Here is a 20,242-nt window from a genome sequence, read left to right on the forward strand (position 1 = left end):
AAAAGTGATGCGCTGTGAATACTTTCCGGATGCACTGTAGCTATATTATTTTATTTATTTAAACAAATCAATTGAGCCTCAGCTTTAACATATGGTATTAACTGATACTATTAACCTAAATTTTTAACCTAAGTCTTAAGGTCTTTGTTTTTATTACCTTAAACTCAGAACTTTCAATATGGATTTTTCTGGAAAGACCTATTTTCTGCACTTGAGCTGGGCTTATTTTACATGGCAGCTGTTTGATGTATTTTTGAAATCTGATCTTCAGAGTTCAAAGTGCTCCCACCACGATTATAAACTCTTGGGTCTTAGTTTTCCCTATACAAGTTATTTTTATCTTTGGTTGTTGTGTTTGCTGATTTTTTTCTATCTCTTTGATAGCAATATTAGCAGCAACAGCAAAATTGATGAGCATTCATATACTCCACTTCATGTTGTTGAATATGATATCAGGTCTCTTTGCCCTGATGCTGTGGTCAGTTAAAACAGCCATGTCACACTGATTCTACAACTTCTACAGGTTTCTGATTGTACCAGTGACCGGGTATGCATATGTATATACCTTATGCATAGGCCAGTACAGATAGCTAGCAATTTTGTTATGCAGATGCACATATTCCGTGATGTAATGATGTCCCTATTCCATATTTGCTGTTCACATTCTACTTAAGAATCACTCATTAGTGGCATTGCGTTTTTGTGTGGCTGATCTTGTTCTGCTCTATTATACATTATGACTCTGTGTTTCTACTTTGAGTCATCCACTGCCTAGTCAATTTATGGTTATTCTTTTGTCAATGTCTATTTCAAACTGACCATGAAGTGGTCTTGACGTTAAGTTGTTCATTTATTAAGTTCTTGTTTCTTTCATTAGTGAGTGCAGCTTTTGGCTTGCTTCTGCCTTTGCACTGAATAGGTGAAGATGATCAATGGAATTAGATCATTAGATTATTCTCTGATCCTAATTATTGCGTTTATGTATGTGAGTAAAGTTGTCATTAGCCTGCTTGATATTGCTAAGGCCTATATGAGTGTGCTTTGTATGTTTCTTCCAGCCCAATGAGAACATACCGCCACCACCACTAGGTATGCACAGCTGGTCCATATCAGTTTCAGTGTGATGGAAGTTATAGTATATGTTATTAACTTCTTTGCTTTGTGTTCCATTTGTCAGTCAGTCAGTCATTATCCAACCCGCTATATCCTAACACAGGGTCACGGGGGTCTGCTGGAGCCAATCCTAGCCAGCACAGGGCACAAGGCAGGAACAAACCCCAGGCAGGGTGCCAGCCCAACCCACCACAGGGCACACACACCCACACACCAAGCACACACTAGGGACAATTTAGGATCGCCAATGCACCTAACCTGCATGTCTTTGGACTGTGGAAGGAAACCGGAGCACCCGGAGGAAACCCACGCAGACACGGGGAGAACATGCAAACTCCACACAGGGAGGACCCGGGAAGCGAACCCAGGTCTCCTTACTGCGAGGCAGCAGTGCTACCACTGCGCCACCGTGCCACCCTTCCATTTGTTGGATTTTAAATAATTTCCACTGAAGCACCTGGAATCTGTACTGTGGCACTGGAATTGCCATTCCTTTGACCACTTGCTTTTTGTTCTTTAAATTCAGCTCATTTCCAAGGATAAATCTTAAAAGGTGATAGTATCTTTATAGATTTTTTTCCTTCATTTTATTGTACTGAATCCCATCACTGTAGTCTACACCTAATAGCTATAAGCATCATTCTGATCACAATTCTTGATCTTGTTGTTTTAATTCTGGCAAGAGTTCTTTTGTGAGGCTACCTGGCCCCGGTATTGGATTTAGAACACTTGCCTAGTATGAACTCCACGTTCATATGTCATCACTGAACATTTAGATGATTTTTGATCGTATTGTAGCATCATGATTAGTGACTATACCTACATAACCTTAAAACCTCTTGGATACCTGACAAATATGGTTTTCCTGATCTCATAACCTAGTCTATCTCATTTGAACAAGTTTGTAAGCAGTATCAATCAGATGCAGTGGTAATGGGAAGTTGCCTTGGGAAATGGTGGGGGCTCAATGGGAAGCACACTGCTTGTGACAGCTTAGATACGGTTCCTGAGCGGTAGTGGGAAAATTGTTTTCTCTTGCTTGAAGCAATAGGGAGGCACCTCTGAGCACAGGTTCACAGTTGCTGACTACCGATTTCACAGGCAAATGTCGGAACAAATAGTGTCACAAGCAGCACTGTAGGAGATGAAGTGGAGTTGTCTGGTGGTGCGACAAACAGGCTGAGGGCTCACTGGAAACTAAGCTGATGTCTCCAGGAAGCGTGCAGATTTTTAGAGGGAATTCCTGCTTTCTAGCCAGGACCGGTGCCACTATTAAGTTGAATTAGGCATTCTCCCAGGGCGCAGATCATTAGGTGGGGGAACTCCAGCTACACGGGTTAGCTACCGAACAGTCAGTTGGCACACTAATAAGCTTGGCCTAGGGTGCAAAATAACCTAGTGCCAGCACTGTCTGTAGCAGGGGAGATTTCTCTCTTGCTCAAAGCGTTACTGAGCTGCTTCTGAGTGCATCATTGTAAGCAAAACATTGAGGGTTCATGGATGACACTGGGGATTCCACAGGCAAATATTGAGCTGGAACAGACACTGTAAAGAGTCTTTTAATCCATCCTGAACATTCTTGATTTTTTCTTTCCATTTTTAGGTCTGTTTTTATCATCTTATCCACAAGAAATTGATCTTTATACCTTTCTACATCCTTTCTTCTCTATTGGTGAGAAATTGCTAACAAAGAAGTGTTTATATAGCCTTTTGGAGGACAGTGATGTCTGGATCGTGTACAATGGAGTGTCACACTCAGATGATGGAGGGCCACACTGGCCGCAGATTTTCATTCCAGCCACTGTAATTTCTTATTCCTGGAATTTTACAACAACCATTTTCTAAGTAAAAGGCCAAGTGAAAAACATTACTTAATTCTATGGCCCATTAGTCCTTTTGTTCTTCCACATCAGATACTTACAAAACCGTTGAATTATTTTTATTTATTTTTTTTTGAGCACCATTCAAATGTTTTGTGGTGAAGAACAGATATTTCTTCAGACCTTTCACTAAAGATTTTCTTGAAACATATAACAGACACACGAGTGCAAATGGGATTAAGTTAACTGATCATCTGTTGGCTTGCGTTACAAATCATTACTGTTTGGTTTCTGGTTAAGTAAAATCATTGAGTATTCTGAGACTTAAAGAGCAGTTAATTAAAGCAAAGTAAGAAGGTTCTATTAGCAGCAGCAATTGATTACTATTTAAAAAAGTAGTTGGAATGAAAACCTTCAGCCAGTTTAGCCCTTGAGGAGCTTGACATTCCTCCAGGTGTACAAAGCTTGAAGACACGTGACTGGATGGTCGTTTTTTTGGTCCTTCTCTTTAGAGAGTATGAAAGTTATGCCAGTAGTAAAGCAGACTGGTAACATACCAAGATTGTTACTGTCCTTGCAAAGAGGTCTTGCGAGATCTTGATATAGAGTGTCAGAAGATTTTGATACACTCATTTTGAAATGTATTTGGACCAGGCATTTTCTAATAGTAAGACCATTTAATGACAGTTTGATCTCTTCTAGTGAGTAATTCTTCCAGATTTTGGGTGTTATGTTCTGTTATTTTAACACTTTTTGTGCTATCCAATTGACCTCAGTGTTGTGATACCTGCCACCCTCTAGCATCTTACACTAGAAGCTCTCTATTTGTCTTTGAGAAGGTGATTTTATGACAAGAGTTGTTTCAGGCTGAACTCTCGGTGTAAATCCTTTGCATCTGGTTGAAACAGTCTGACCTAATGGAACTCACCAGACCATTTTGTGTACCTCCTCAGTCTTTAAACTGTTGCTTGGGGCTTATTTTATATCACCATGGCACTAACTTTGCCTTTAACTTTGATTTATTTTTTATGCACATTCTGTCATAAATCCCTTATTTAACTTAACCAGAATTGGCATTTACTTGAGATTTTGTTTTAGCCCCATTTTCTATCACAGGTTGGTATTATTTTATGTTTTTTAGGGGCTTTAGGCTTGAATAAGCTACCAATTACTATAGCTGTAGCATATATTTGCTGATTAAAGTATGTTTTGTCTTGTGGGGTCATATAGTTTTTCCCTTTATACTCTTTATTGTGTAGACTTTTATAAAATGTTTTAAATCCCATACACTTACTGTGGTCAGGTACTTTAGCATTTCCTTCCCCCTTCCCTTCTACATCTGTAACCTCAGGCAATTAGACAGAGTAAAAGAACAAGCAGGAGTTAAGTTACACATTTAATTATGTATTATTGATAAAACGTCCAACAATATTAAGGAAGCAGAGTACAAGGTGAATGATGGTAAATCATCCCTAAGTAGCAGTGCATCTTGCGTCCATAGGTGGCTTTCAGCTTCTCTTCAGTCTAGCTTGCTTTGCTACCACATGGTCTTTTAATGGAGTGTTGAAACAGGACACATGCCTCTCCCAAAATGGCTGCCAAGTTAGAGTTGTCTTCATCATGGTCTTCTTTTCATTGCCAGATGGTGTGAGAAAAATAAAGGTAAGGTGACTGACTTTATATCATTCTGTTATCACTAATTTAATTTAATTTAATTTAATAATGCCAGTATGACATTGTGGTACACAAAGCCCTCCAATTCAAAACCAATCATAAACAGCCAAACATCAGACCAATAGAATTAGTTTACCCATCCCTTCCTGGGCCATTTACCAATGAAAGCACTCAAGTATAACTCATCCCCAAGTTGTTTTGTTTAGGCAGTTTATGGCCTTCCTGGAGCAGATGGCTTACAGGTTCATGTAAGTCCAGACCTTTGCCAAGGTAGTTTGATTCATTCTCCATTCCCCCTCACATCTGGCATCAGTCAGTCCTAAAGACTGGGGGGTTTAGGAAAACATCAAAGCACTGCTGTTCTAATCAATGAAACAATAAAAAAACATCTGCTTTGTCTATCTTACAAATTAAGGTATACAAAATATTTATCATCTTATATGCTAGAAGTGTATCGCAGGTTACAAGTAAAGAAGATATGACGTGGTGAAAATAAAACTTGTAACAGGAAGGATCAAAATACGGTCGTGGAAAAAAACAGCATGTCACAAAATTCAAAGTCAAAATTCACATCACAAGGATCATTAAACAGAAAAAATAAAAAAGGTTATGTTTATCCGCATGTTGAAGAAAGAACCTTTTAACCCTTCACGTCAACAATGTCACAGCCGTGAGACGTGAAACGGGACTGACAAAATGGCAGCATCCCTAAACCAAGCAAAATGGCCCTGAAACACCACAAAATACTTGAATTGCTTATTAAATCTGAAAACTAATGTCATATTAAGATTCCTTGTGCAGGTGCAGTGGTAGTGCCACTGACTCTCAGTAAGGAGCTCGTGGTTTTGCATCCTGGGTCCTCTCTGTGTGGTAGCACTTTGAGTAGTGAGAAAAAGCGCTATATAAATGTAATTAAATATTATTTAAGAACCTATATTTGTACAAAAAAAAATCAGTCGATAATGCCGTGTAAAAATTAATAACAAAACATATCATAAAACTCCTCCTTACATACCTGTAGTAAATCTTTATCAGCAGCTCTTATCTAATCTGTTTTTGAGGCTCGATTCTGGCAATATTCAGGTGCTTTACTATGTTAGTGACTGCAGTTCATGCAGCTTAATCCAGATATTTTGTTTCATATTGTTTTTTTTTTTGTTTTTATTTCTGGGTTTCATGTGGACCTTTTGTTTTGTTTTCAAAACATTATGCCATGTATTGTTGCTCCAGTTCAGTAATTATTGAGATTTAAATTTCTGGTGCTATTTAAACTGTTTTGCTCTTATATTTCAACAACCACTGCCCCAGTGTCAGCTGTGCTGAACAGATTTCTTGACTCCTCTTTGTTGGTTTGCCAGCTTTCTTTCAGTTATGTCTCGGCCACTCTATCCAGTCATCCAGTCATCCTGTTGTCTTTGTGACCAGCAGACTGTTGATGACCTCCTAATGATAGCTCCTTAGTACTTCTCTGTGTCCAGCTGTGGTTTTCAGTGCTCTTGGTTCTGATGTGAGTGAAAGTGGTGGTTTTTGTGAGGCCGAGTATTTACAAGGTGACTGTCCCGATTGATATGAGGTCCTGAAAGCAGTAACAAGTTTATGAAAATCCTAAATCGGTTTTGCAATAGTTGATGTAGAAGCTATTTAATATCCCACACAACCAGCCATGTGGCACATGTTTTTATTATTTCTACTTTTAAGTTGGTGTTGTTTGCCTGGTCTGTTTGCCACATATAAAGGACAAAGCCTGGCAGCTCCCCCAAGTGCTGTAAACTCAGATGGGGATGGCCAGCACCACATGGTGGTCTTTAGTCACTGGTTCCTGAACTGGCAAGATTCGGCACATGGCCAGCACCAAATATGAGTGGTGCTAGGTAATCCATTTCAAGCTGATATGAATCTTGTTACCATTGTTAAAAGCTTGCTGTCAGTTTTATGTACATAATGTAACTGAATGGTTGTTTCTTAGTTACTGTGCAGCATCACATCTGTGGAAAGAATACACTAATAACTGAAATGCAAGATTATAAAAATATCCATCCCTCTTAATAATACTCTTCTCACATGTCAATCAGGAGAGATTAGTGTGCATAATATCATTACCAGTGTGTGTGCATGTAAACGTTAAAACAAATTAAGCATAGTTCCAGTGCAAAATTTGAAAAAGAGTAGAAATCTGAGTAAAATGACATACAAGAAAGCACAAGTGCACCTTTATTGACATATTTATTAATCATATATACCCTTTAAATATTTTATCAAAGGTGAAACAACATGAGCTCATCTTCAAAGTCCTGAGCATTTGAAGCGTAACTTGAGAATTCAGTAATGACCTGCCAGGATCTGTAAAGAAACAGAGTGGTACATGTTATCATTTTATTTAGTTTTTATTATTGTAAGGGTCACCAAAGTGGTCAAAGTTTAAAGAGCATCACTTTGCCGCTTTTGTCCAGATGTTAACGCTATCTCGCAACACTTTAAACTGTTGTATTTGCTGATAAACATCAAAATTCTATCAGGTAAACACTGAAAAACATGCTGAAGGAGATTGAGAGACATTAAGAGTCATTTTAATGTCTTTACTGAAAGTCTAATGGGAATTGGGAACAAACTACCAAGTCATAAAGCTCAAACAGATGTGCTTGGGCTAACATAACAATCGGTTAATCAAATCAGTGCATTTCCTCCATTTGTAAAATTTCTTAATGCTTATCATATGTCCTTATGTATTCTGACAAAACTATTGTGGCTTGTTTAATGCAGATGGAAGCACAAAGAAGTTGCGAAGCAACATCCGTAGAAGCACAGAGACCGGCATCGCTGTGGAAATGAGGAACCGAGTTACACGGCAGGGAAGCAAAGAGTCAACAGATGGCAGCACTAACAGCAACAGCTCTGATGGCACGTGAGTATCTGACCCATCTCTGCATTCAAAGGTGACTGGCGCTGACGCTGGCCTCATGTTTGATAGTCAGACCACAGTTATCGCGTCATTTAGTTATGCTCGGCATCCTATTAGTCAGTCTTTCACATACTCTTGTTATTTTTGTTATCAATTTTTTGTTTTCTTTTAAATATCATGCTGCTTGTTTAGAAAGGAAGTCTTATTCTGCTAGTAAGCTCACACTAACGATGCCATACTTCACACCTATAGGTTGGAAGGTCACACTTTCTTATAGCTCTTACACTTGATTCCTTTCTCTGAGTTTTTCTTATTGTCTCTCTTTCTGCCAGTTTAACGGCCATTTACTGGGATCATCTGGGTGGGCAAGTTGCTGCCTTAAAGGGAGCACTGGAGCTGAAATGTTTACAATCAGATGCCCTTTCTGACACCAACCTTCCGTCCTTTAGTCACCATTTACAACACTCATGAATGATGGTAACCTTACTCTAACCCCAGATCACAGGGCTAACTCATGTCTAGTAATTAATTACACTGTGCTTGAGGATAATTGTCCTTTGTCTTATCATCTTTCAGGTTCATATTTCCAATGACTCGGCTTGGGGCAGAGAGCCAATTCAGTGACTTCCTCGATGGCCTGGGGCCTGCCCAGATAGTTGGCCGGCAGACTTTAGCCACACCTCCAATGGGTAAGGCACCTTCATTTGCCTTCAATCCTATTAATCTACCTATATTCTTATTTGATTGTCTGCCGTGTGTTTTTGTATTCACCAACTTCTAGAGCAACCTTGAGAAAGTCAGTAACTACATCAAACTCAAACTGGGTCTTCAAAGCTGAGATTTATTAAAATGTACCAGCCTGATCTCAAACACAACGAATACCTGGAGTATCCACAGATTCCATGAATGGCCTCTACGCCCTCTAGTGGTCGTAGTGGGAATTGCCTCTGTTTAAAATGCTCACCAACAGACTGCTTTTGGAGGCCAGGGCTGAGGCTTCAATACGATTTTGACAGAAAACATACATTAGTCACTGGTCTGTCAACATAATGCATTTATTTTATGAATGTCACCATTTTTAACTTTAATTGATTTAACAGTCAGACAGCCTTCTTGTTCTGAGATTTCAAATATACTCTTGAATCTTTCTTACATATAAGCAGATAATGGCATTTTCTGGCTGAAAATAATAATAAGACAATCTGAAACATGAGACTGAATAAGATAAAAACTAAACGGTGAACTACTAAAACAGGAATAAAACCAAGGAACGCGTCACCAGGTAGTGTGGTTGACAGTAGGACTTTGAGAACCTTCAAAACTCAACTTTTATTTTGGTAAAATTAGGTGAATAGGATTGACAAGCATTTTTTGGGCCTGTTCTCATTAAAATTGTTATAAAATCTCAAGAATTCCCCCAAGCAATTAATTCTTGAAAGCAAAGGTTGCCACAGAATACTTATAACTAGACCCAAAACACATTTAATATCAGATTATCATTATCAAGCCTGTCATTCAGGTTGTTACAAAAAATCTAAATTAACTCCTGTAGGTTACTTTCTTGGACCACATTTCCAATCCAGAGGCAGACAAGTTTAGACTACTGGCTGAACTTATAGCCCCTGTTATCAGGTGCAATAAAGAAGGTGCTCTGTTTGACTATGGCTACATGACAAAGAATGTCACCCTCATCATTTAAATTAGTTTCAGGTATTTTTTGCTTTTATTCTTGCATGCTGTGAGTTGCACTTATCTATACTTGCAACATAAAAGCAAAAGCTAGCTTGTAATACTAAAGGTCTGATGTGAAAATTTCTTGCATTTTAGATAAGACGTTGGTGACACCTGGCTAAGAGTGTACTCACACTTGCAATTCGTTCTGTGCCCGAGCATATTTGTCCGCATGTAACCCCCCCCCCCCCCCCCAAACCCGCCAAAATCTAGTTTGTTTGACTAGTCAGTCATACCGTACCCTGGCCCACTTGGAAGAGGTGGGCCCAGGCACGGTTCAGTAGGATTCAGGAACAGTGAAATAACTAAATGTGCCTGAGTACAGAACACAGACATGAAGTCAATGATGCGATGTCATTTCATTCAATACAATTTGCGTTAAAAACAGGTTTTTATTCTCATCTTCAGTTGAAAGTGAATTGTAGTTGGCAAGAAAAGCTGCCAATTCTCCCCTTAACATCATTTGTCTCTGTAAAAAATCTTCTTGTACGTGCGGCATGATTAATAGCAAAATGCTACATTGCTCACCCAATAAATCTATAGGAGGGTAGAGTGTTATCCTGCCCTACATGACTCCAAAAATAACACAAAATAAGGAAAATCATTTTGACATGTATGCTGTCACTCTGCACTCAGATCTTGTTTTGGCTTTACACAAACTCGCATGGCGATGACGAAAGCATGCATAGGCCAAAGACATTAAAGTGATGTGGGAGCACAGGCCAGTGGGGGAGTGGGGGGGAGGGTGGAGAATCATGCTCGGGTATGGTACGGAACAAACGTGCCTAGTGTGAGTACACCATAAGACAAAAAACGCCATCTTGCAGGCAGGATTTGATAGGTTTAGAAGCCAAACCAGAACAATGGCTGCTTTAGGCCTGAACCACCGGTAGGAGTGGTAAAGAGGGGTGGGTGTTAGTTTTAGGATAGTTAAGAGTATACTTTAAATTTGCTTTTCTCTGTTGGTCTGGGTAGAAATGGTAAATTATAGCATATTGTAACAACCTGATGACTATGAAGACTGCTGAAGAGATAACCAGTTGATTGCTATATGTTTTCTTTATTGTACACCCTGCTGGATGCTAAATCGCCATCTTGAACTACCATTTTATGGCCACAGGAGACGTTGCCATCAGTGATCAACAGGCTTCAGGGGTCAGGCATTGTCCAACAGTGCAGTACCAATCACATATTTTCTCCTTCAAAGATGCTCTTCAAGGGTTGTCTCAAGGCAGCTGTCCTGGGGCCTCATGCATAAGTGCGTAGAATTCACACTAAAACATGGCGTATGAACAAAACCGAAAATGTGCATATGCATGAAAAAATCCAGATGCATAAATCTGTGTGTACACCAACTTCCACGTTCTTCTGCTCCATAAATCCCAGTCAGCATGAAAAGTAACACTTGTGCACACTCCTGCTGCTCCACCCCCAACTCCTTCCAAAATTAAGCCTCTTTGAATATGCAAATCAATATAAATATCCCCTTATATTTTGCGTTCTTTGAAAAGATAATGGCAAAAGCACGGGGAAAAAGAAGAATTAAGGCGAATACCAAGTGGAGGCAAGGAAAAACGTACTATTTGTTGGTTTCAGCAGTGATATAAACAACAAAAGGAATTTGATCGAGTGACATAGAGTGTCAGAGAAACTCAAAAGTTCAAGTTCACAAAGTCGCAAAGTGCCTGAAATAAAAAAGAAGTGGTCAGATATCAAAATCGCTGTGAAAAGGTGAGTCGTATCCCACCGCCTGAGTGTCATATGGAAGTGAATTAGGGTACAGAAAAAAGAAAAAAAACTGGGACACAGTGTGAAAAAAAGGTTGAACTTTCCACTTTAATCACGTAGTTTATTTTGTCATTAAAGTAAAACGTCATAAACTTTTAATGGTTTCTCAAATTCCATTGTAACTAAAGTGGCACGTTAAATGCTTCGTATTCTACGTGTTATTCTATGTACTCTTATGTGTGTGAATCACTACGTTGTAGCAGTGCTACTTTATAAGAACTGCATCCCCCAGCAGTCCTTGCAGGGGCTGCTGGGGTCAAAGGTGGTCAAAGGAGGTTTAAAAGAGGGCAGAGGGCAAAAGGAGAGAAAAAAAGTTTGTTTTGTTTGGGTGCGGTGTGTGTTGCGTTTATCTGTCGTTGCTGTCGTTGCTGCCTGCTGTTATTGGAACTTTAATCATTGTATCCTGGACTGTATTCGTTCGTTGGGGTCTGGATCGTCTGTCTACCTGTGCACTGAGAACTGTGTTGGATTCATTGGTTTTCCAGAAGAGTGGAGTGCTCCTGAATCAACCATCTGATTTCATCCTCATCATCAGTAACTACCGGTAGGACTGTATTTTTCCTTCACCCTTTCAACATACAGATCGCTGGACTTAACTTTGTCAATTTTCATCTTCATCCGGTTTGGTTTATATGGACTTTGCTGTGTGATGTTTGTGTTTATATGTTAAATGTAATATCGCCGAAGGGGTCAGAGGTGATATTACTGTTTTCATTAATTATTTTTGGGTTATTATATTTGTAATTGTTTGCCTTTCCCAGTGTGCTTTATTGTCTCTGTTGTGAGTGTGTGTGGGTCGATCCAAGGCTGGGGACGTTCCTGGGATCTCTTCTATTAAAATAAATAAATCACCGTCATCTTTGACGGTGTGAATCTTAGCGACCGCTGACCGATACAATGTGCTTCTTAAATGGGCTTTCTCTTACGTGAACAGGACACAGAATACATTACATTCATGATGTTACAGCTCTCTGAACAATTTAAATACTAAGATGTATACCTGGGCGGCACGGTGGCACAGTGGTAGCGCTGCTGCCTCGCAGTAAGGAGACCCGGGTTCGCTTCTCAGGTCCTCCCTGCGTGGAGTTTGCATGTTCTCCCCGTGTCTGCGTGGGTTTCCTCCGGGCGCTCCGGTTTCCTCCCACAGTCCAAAGACATGCAGGTTAGGTGGATTGGCAATTATAAATTGGCCCTAGTGTGTGCTTGGTGTGTGGGTGTTTGTGTGTGTCCTGCAGTGAGTTGGCACCCTGCCTGGGATTGTTTCCTGCCTTGTGCCCTGTGTTGGCTGGGATTGGCTCCAGCAGACCCCCGTGACCCTGTGTTCGGATTCAGCGGGTTGGATAATGGATGGATGGAAGATGTATACCTGATATTATTTTCATGATGATAGAAATTAAAGCATGTATAAAACATTGAGGCACGTTGGTGCTGCGCCGTGGCGCCCGCCCCAGAGTCAAACGCAGCGACTTCCCAAAACGCGGCGGCTTCCCAGAGTCAGTAGATGGTGCCCAAACAACACAACCTGTAAGCGCCCAAACAACACAACCTGTAGAGTCAAACGCAGCGGCTTCCCAAAACACGGCGGCTTCCTAGAGTCAGTAGATGGCGCCCAAACAACACAACCTGTAGAGTCAAATGCAGCAGCTTCCCAAAACGCGGCGGATTCCCAGAGTCAGTAGGTGGCGCCCAAAATAACACAACGTACCACGGTGTGGTGCCCGCTCCAGAGTCAAATGCAGCGGTTTCCCAAAACGCGGCGGCTTCCCAGAGTCAGTAGATGGCGCCCAAACAACACAATCTGTAGAGTCAAACGCAGCGGCTTCCCAAAACGTGGCGGATTCCCAGAGTCAGTAGGTGGCGCCCAAAATAACACAACGTATCGCGCCGTGGCGCCCGCCCCAGAGTCAAACGCAGCGGCTTCCCAAAACGCGGCGGCTTCCCAGAGTCAGTAGATGGCGCCCAAACAACACAACCTGTGAGCGCCCAAACAACACAACCTGTAGAGTCAAATGCAGCGGCTTCACAAAACGCGGCGGATTCCCAGAATCAGTAGGTGGCGCCCAAACAACACCACCTGTAAACTAGACTTGCTCTAATCCACTGTGCCAGTAATATAGATCACATAACGGTCATTCAGTAACACAGAAACAAAAACGAGACCCCATGGATAAAAACAATAAACGGAGGCTCCTACAACGCGCTTCACACACACCAGAAGCAAAGAACTCAACGGCTCCAAAATGAAGACGAATGTACGATGGCATCCAGTCATATACTCAATACCATTGATAGACTTCTCAGAGCGTTAATGGATAATGATATTTCATTTGGAGGAAAGGTACTTTTATTAGGAGGACATTTTCGACAGTGCCTGCCTGTTGTTCCGCATGCCATGCGTTCAGCTATTATTCAGTCCAGTTTGAAATACGCAGAAAATTGGCATTACTTTGAGAAACTAACCTTACTACAGAACATGCGGTGTGCTGATCCAGCATATACCAATTGGTTGTTGCAACTAGGAAATAGAAACCTTACCAATGGATTTCAGCTTCACCCAGATATTATTCAAATTCCTCACGCCTTTCTCTGCGACGACTTGGTAACGGAGGTGTTTGGTGAATCGATATCATTAGACCAGATACCACATTTGACGCACCGAGCTGTGTTATGTCCAAAGAATATTGACGTAAACCACATAAATAACCAAGTCATTGCATTAGTTCCTGGAGAAACATACGTCTTTCTAAGTACTGACAGTATTGATTCTGAGCATCTTCATTTCCCATTAGAATATTTAAACAGTATTAACCCGGCCGGATTACCACAACACAATCTTAACCTTAAAGTGGGAACAATAGTCATGCTATTAAGAAACCTTAATACTAAACAAGGTTTATGCAACGGTACACGGTTAGTCGTAAACACCATGACAGAACATGTTATCGAGACACAGGTACTAACTGGATCCCATACTTCCAATACTGCTTTAATTCCCAGAATTGACCTTACAAGTTCTGACCTGGAATTACCCTTTAAACTTAAACGACGGCAATTTCCCATTAAGGCTGCATTTGCCATGACCATCAACAAATCCCAAGGACAAACCATGGACAAAGTAGGCATTTACCTTTCTGAGCCTGTATTTGCACATGGACAAATTTATGTTACCTTTTCAAGAGTTCGTCGTTCGTGTGACATTAAAGTTAAGGTTCTAACTACTCCATACCAGGGACAACTACTTCAAAAACAGCAAGCCATCTTTACTCAAAATGTTGTTTATAAAGAGATATTTGATTAACTGTTTTTATTTTTCATTTTAAGAATGTTTACTTTCCAGAAGACTTCATGTGAACCTTTCCAGTCCGATATTGGTTTACTTATAAGGGCAACAACTCAAAGACATTTTCGACTTACATAATGTGACAATTACCATTCCATTTTTGTTTTAATAAATTGGTTAATGTTAGTACAAATGTCTACATTTAATTCAATTAAAACTTTACCAGGACGCTCCCACCCACCATCACTTTTCATTCCGGACGCACCGCGATGCATGCGCACAGCCCCTCAACGACCCAAACTCAAACCCAGCGGCTTCCCAGACTCAGTGGATGGCACACGAACATCACAGCCTGTAAACTACACTTGCTGTGCTCCACTCTACCAGCGGTCGGTGTCAGGAAAGGAACAGGAATCACGGCTCCACAAAACGAAACCGCTTTAGTACAGATGTGCTTATTTAATTCAATGACATTTCCCCGGACGCACCCACCCTCCATGATATTTCATCCTTCCAAAGATCGGAGGAAACAGAAACTGATTGCCATTCTTAGATTTACGATTCTTTACAGAATCGCGGACTTACTGGTATTCCACTAACTCATTGTTCTCACATTTTTCTTTGTGAATAAAATCTTTTTTAACTTTTTTCCTACCACTCTGTGTATGCATGCTCTGGAAGGGCTGAGTGTAACACATATCCCTCAGCTGTTCTTGGCTTCAGTGGCTGAGGCCGTGCAACAGGATAAACTTTCTTTGGTCTATGAAGCCACAAGACTCCTACACAACGCACAGTTAAGATTGACAATGTCAACTGAAAAAAGTAAAACACATAAACTTAGGTATATTGATTACCAAACTAAATGTATATGTGACTTTAAATGAGGTTGTATTGAAATATGAAAGTCATTAAGACAAACATACTGTGAGATTTTTGAGCTCTTTTGAGACCCTACCCAACAGTGCTGCAAGCCAAAATGCAATCAATGTGTCTGTCGAGATTTGCTTGTTTGTCACTGAGACAACCGCAGGTTCACAGTATCATCAAGGTAATTGCAAACTCACCACCTCCTCACGTAACACGTCTGTCTGGGTGATGCAGGGAACATTCTAACCCGGCCACTGACCTGGCCCTGTTCCTGCTCGTTTGCTGTGTCTGTGCGTAGTGAAGTGGTAGTTCCCATTTGAATAAATACCCTGACTGTTCCTGTTTATATTGCAAACATTGTTTGCTGGAAGCCTTTGGACTCGCTTCTTCTCTTTGGTGAAGGACTGTGACTTGCGTGTCATAATATGCAATTCAATCTGAACATTTCCAACTATGAAATAATGAATCACACTTAATTTTAGACAATTTTTAGTCAAAGCCAATATTTTTCTAATAAGAAGAGTACTTGAGAACAATTTTTCCCCTTTCTTTTATATAGCATCTGTTGTACGACCATCTTCAATAACATGACTGGCATACTGTCACAGGTCACATGGCAAATGCATCATGTACCCAGCAACAGGACAGGTCACATGGCACAGCAACCTAAAGGTTTAAAATGTTAGCACCAATGAAAACAAATACAGAAACCGGAGGTGTGTGTGGAAATAAACATAAAATAGCAATGAAATAACATGGTTGTAAAATTAATAAGTAATAAACCAAAAAATATGGAATCCTAATAAATTGTTTTGTTCGTCACACTAATTTCCTTTTTTGAATTGGTTGATATTTTACAGGTACATGAACAACACCACTCACAATATGTTTCTGTTCTAAATAATATCCAGGTTTCTCACATTGCCAAGAGCTGCTTAGAGTTGTAGATTTTTGTTGAATTTTCTTAGCCCTGCTGGATGAATTTGGGACATGCATCTATTTGAGTCACTCTATAGCCCTTGTAATCACAGTTTATTTTACTGTGCACCCATAAAGCTAGTGTAATGAACCAGTTCTTTGTTTGACATGTCTTATACACTAAAGGACAGGCCACCGTTGCAAGTAGTGATGGGGACATCATGTATCCTGGAATGTATAAGTAGCTAACCTGTGTCCAATTCTTCATTTTCACAGGTGATGTTCACATCGGGATGGTGGACAGGAATGGTCAGCTGGAGGTAGAGGTCATTCAGGCCCGAGGACTCACTCCTAAGCCTGGCTCCAAATCAATTCCAGGTGCGTTTGCACATTTTTGGAGTAATCATTTTACTTAATTGTAATGGGCGAACACTCTGTCAGCCTCTCCTAAAAACCCACTTCTAACCCACATGCTGTATTAATGTTAATCAAATGATGATTAAATTAAATGAAAGAAATATGGTTGAAAGGAATTAAAGTGCTCATCTTTCACATATAAAGCACACCGTCCAATGTGGTTAAATTTGTAACACACATGCCAGGCCAAACAGAAACACCACCAGAAGCAAACAGACACCAGTGTTCCTCAAACAAACAATACAGGAAGGCCTTCCATTTGCAAATCTGTGGACACTGAGTGAATCATTTCTGGTACTATTAGCTGCTTTTATAGCTAGAGATTCTAAAAAAAACTTGTGCACCAGGCTTATTTTTAGATCAAAAGCAAGTAAGAGTTGCAATTGTCAAAAAAATGGTCACAGTGGTAATGAAGTCAGTTTAGATTACAGGGGTCTCCAAATCCGTTCCTGGAGGACCACAATGGCTTCAGGTTTTCATTTTAACCCTTTTCTTAATTAGTGACCTGTTTTTACTGCTAATTAACTTATTTTGATTTCATTTTAATTGACTTGTTTTTTTAAGATTTGTCTCACTGAATTTCTTCATCGTTCCTCTGAATTGCTTCATTTCTTTCCTTAAGTGGCACCAAAAGAGAAAGGAAATGTGAAGCGAGTGAGCCAACAGAAGACCAACTAAGTCAGGGCCTCAAACTCCAGCCAATTTCACTCCAAGCAGTTGCTTAATTAGGCGCCGAGTTTTGTTGTTAAGTAAACCCGTTCTTTAATTCCATGGCTTGTTGCTGCTCTCATTGTGCAATAGCATACATTTCCGAAATTGTTGATTTTCTCTTTCCTAAGAGCACTGTTAAAATGTTTTGGGGACCTGAGCAGATCGACATTCATCTTTCTTTATTTTCAGATATTGTATGATGGACACAGTTTGCTGGTCCTGCTTTGGCTCATTTTGTATTTCATTATTGTTTGGCTACTAAATAAGGAAAAAGAAGCAATTAAGGGGTCTGAGTCTTCAAGAGCAAGTCAATTCAAATAATTTAAAAGAAGTCACTAATTAAGAAAACGGTTAGAATGAAAACTTGCAGCCCTCCAGGACTGGAGTTGGGGGTGTTTGGAAGGTTACACAGATTTTAAGTGGGATGTTAGAAGGATGACTGCAAGGCCATTAGTACAGTGTTGTTTGACTTAATGCCTAAAGCTGGTCCCTGGGCATCACTTTATGCATGTTTTATACACTTCAATTCAAGCATAACTCTGGAGCCTGCAAATAGAGGCCATAAATAAAATAATCTCAGAAAAAATCTCCAAGAAGTCACAGTAACAGCTTGTTAAGCAGTAGAAAGGCTAACAAAAAGTCTGCCTAGAAAAAATGTCTGAATGCACCAAAAATACCTTTCTAACCACAAAACTACAAGTGACACATACAGTTTGAGTTGGTGTTGTAATTGGTAACAGGTGTGAGTTGGTCTTAGGTGGTTTTCACCACAAATGGGCGTGTGAGTAAGGTAAAATAGGTGCTTTTGCATGCTTTTAATTTAATCCATCCTTCCTTGCACCAGATGCTGATGGGATGAACAAATGTTTCTCATGCATGCAATTTAAACCAGGTTAATAAAAAAAATGATTTCTCCACTCTTTCCATCTATCTTTCTGTTCATTTTTGGGATCTACTCTATCCAATTTGTGGTTATAGGAGACAAGCTGGGTGGCACGGTGGCGCAGTGGGTAGCGCTGCTGCCTCGCAGTTGGGAGATCTGGGGACCTGGGTTCGATTCCCGGGTCCTCCCTGCGTGGAGTTTGCATGTTCTCCCCGTGTCTGCGTGGGTTTCCTCCGGGCGCTCCGGTTTCCTCCCACATTCCAAAGACATGCAGGTTAGGTGGATTGGCGATTCTAAATTGTCCCTAGTGTGTGCTTGGTGTGTGGGTGTGTTTGTGTGTGTCCTGCGGTGGGTTGGCACCCTGCCCGGGATTGGTCCCTGCCTTGTGCCCTGTGTTGGCTGGGATTGGCTCCAGCAGACCCCCGTGACCCTGTGTTCGGATTCGGCGGGTTGGAAAATGGATGGATGGATGGAGACAAGCCAAAAAGCCATATTCCAAAATTACCTGTGTCTCTATGTGTTGCTGAATCCACTTATCTACTATATCTGTTGACCATCAAACTTATAAATCCTGCTTAGGAGCATCAGGCTCAAGGAGTGAGCCAATCCTGGATAGGATACAAAGCCATGACAGGGCAATCAGATACCTACATTCATTCACTTAGGGCTGGTTTTGAAGTGCCCGTTGACCTATCGTACATGTGTCTTAGATGTGGAAGGAAAAGCAGAAACCCAGAGGAAAATCCACACAAACAATGGGAAGGTACAAACTAAACACACTTGACCAAGTCTTAATACACAAAATGCCCTTGATCTTTGGGGCATACGCACAGCACCAGCTGCTGTGCATCTCCACTTCAGTATTAATATTAGCACATCATTTTATTTATTTTGATTATTTGCATGAAATCTGTTTAGGAATGTAGGAATATTTTTTTATGTGTTGCTGAGGAATGTAATAATTTATCTAGCCAAATAAAAGTGTGCTTTGTAGCTATCATGTTGAACAAATATGTGAAAAATTTGAAACTAGAACATTTCATACCCAATATGCTGATGCAAACTAAAGCTGAGCTGTGGGGCATTTTATGTCCATACCTATCAGGGTGGAGTTTATTTGGTTTGCAGCTCCAAATACATGACTGCAGTACAATTAGTGATGCTAGGCAACAAATACTAATAGGAAGGGCTAACAGCAATCCATAGGCAAAAGGAGGGGTCAAAGGTGATGTGTAGACCTCATCCTGGCAATAATTAGCCTTAAAACCTTAAAAACTGTTTCTGCAGCAATTTATTGGACACAAGCAAGAAATCTCAACTTTGAGGGGAGCAGCATTAACCAAATGTTTTTGGATTGTTACAAAGCATGTAGTCTCTGGGGATTATTGCAAATGAATAGCAAGAGTCGGAGATGGGAAGCATTATCAACAATTGTGGTCAAAGACAGGCGGGGGCTCAATACTGAGTAGAAGAAGAGAATGAACAACTGATTCAAAAGCTGAAGATCAAAAAAGGAATTGAAACTATTGCTAAGAGTCATCAGTGTTTGTAATGTGTATCCACCGATTGATGGCTAGTGTTGTGGCCCTATTTTTAATGTCACTTCCTTATGACATCAGTAAAGCAAAAGATGAGGACATGTGATGCTTCTCAGAATGCCACTTAAACAAAATACAAGACATTAACCCAATTAAACTTTGTGAAAACAAAGCAAAATTATATATATATATATATATATATATATATATATATATATAATATATATATATATATATATATATATATATATATATATATAAAATACAATCTTGACTGTTAAAAACACTAAAATTAATAAAAATATATGTTGTAACCAATTGGTGGAGCCACTGAGATCCAAACCACAACCACAGCAGTGCCTAACACAATTCCAGATTAAATTAAATGTTTTTCTTATTTGGCAAAATGTCTTCCATTTACATGTAACAGCAAAATCAACCATTCACAAATCCTCCTTTAAAAGAGCATTGCCTACAGCCTCCAAACTCTGACTCAGTTTGAGTGAGGCAGTGCATTTTTTTTTTTTTTTTTGAAAATAGACCTGGGAACTGCTTCAGGTCTCCTGTTCAGGTTGCCCAGAGCATTTCCAGGTCATGCAGAAA

General features: G+C 40.2%; 1 protein-coding gene across 1 annotated transcript in view; it reads left to right on the forward strand.

The window, feature by feature from the left end:
• The window catches only part of LOC114664567 (regulating synaptic membrane exocytosis protein 3), a 171,345-nt gene that overhangs the window by 126,899 nt on the left and 24,204 nt on the right, over positions 1-20,242 (forward strand). Inside the window, 3 exon segments of the mRNA XM_051936355.1 lie at positions 7,368-7,509; positions 8,083-8,195; positions 16,367-16,472. Of these exon segments, the coding sequence (XP_051792315.1) occupies positions 7,368-7,509; positions 8,083-8,195; positions 16,367-16,472 (361 nt within the window).

The sequence above is a fragment of the Erpetoichthys calabaricus genome, chromosome 14 (genome assembly GCF_900747795.2).
Source record: "Erpetoichthys calabaricus chromosome 14, fErpCal1.3, whole genome shotgun sequence".
NCBI lineage: Eukaryota > Metazoa > Chordata > Cladistia > Polypteriformes > Polypteridae > Erpetoichthys > Erpetoichthys calabaricus.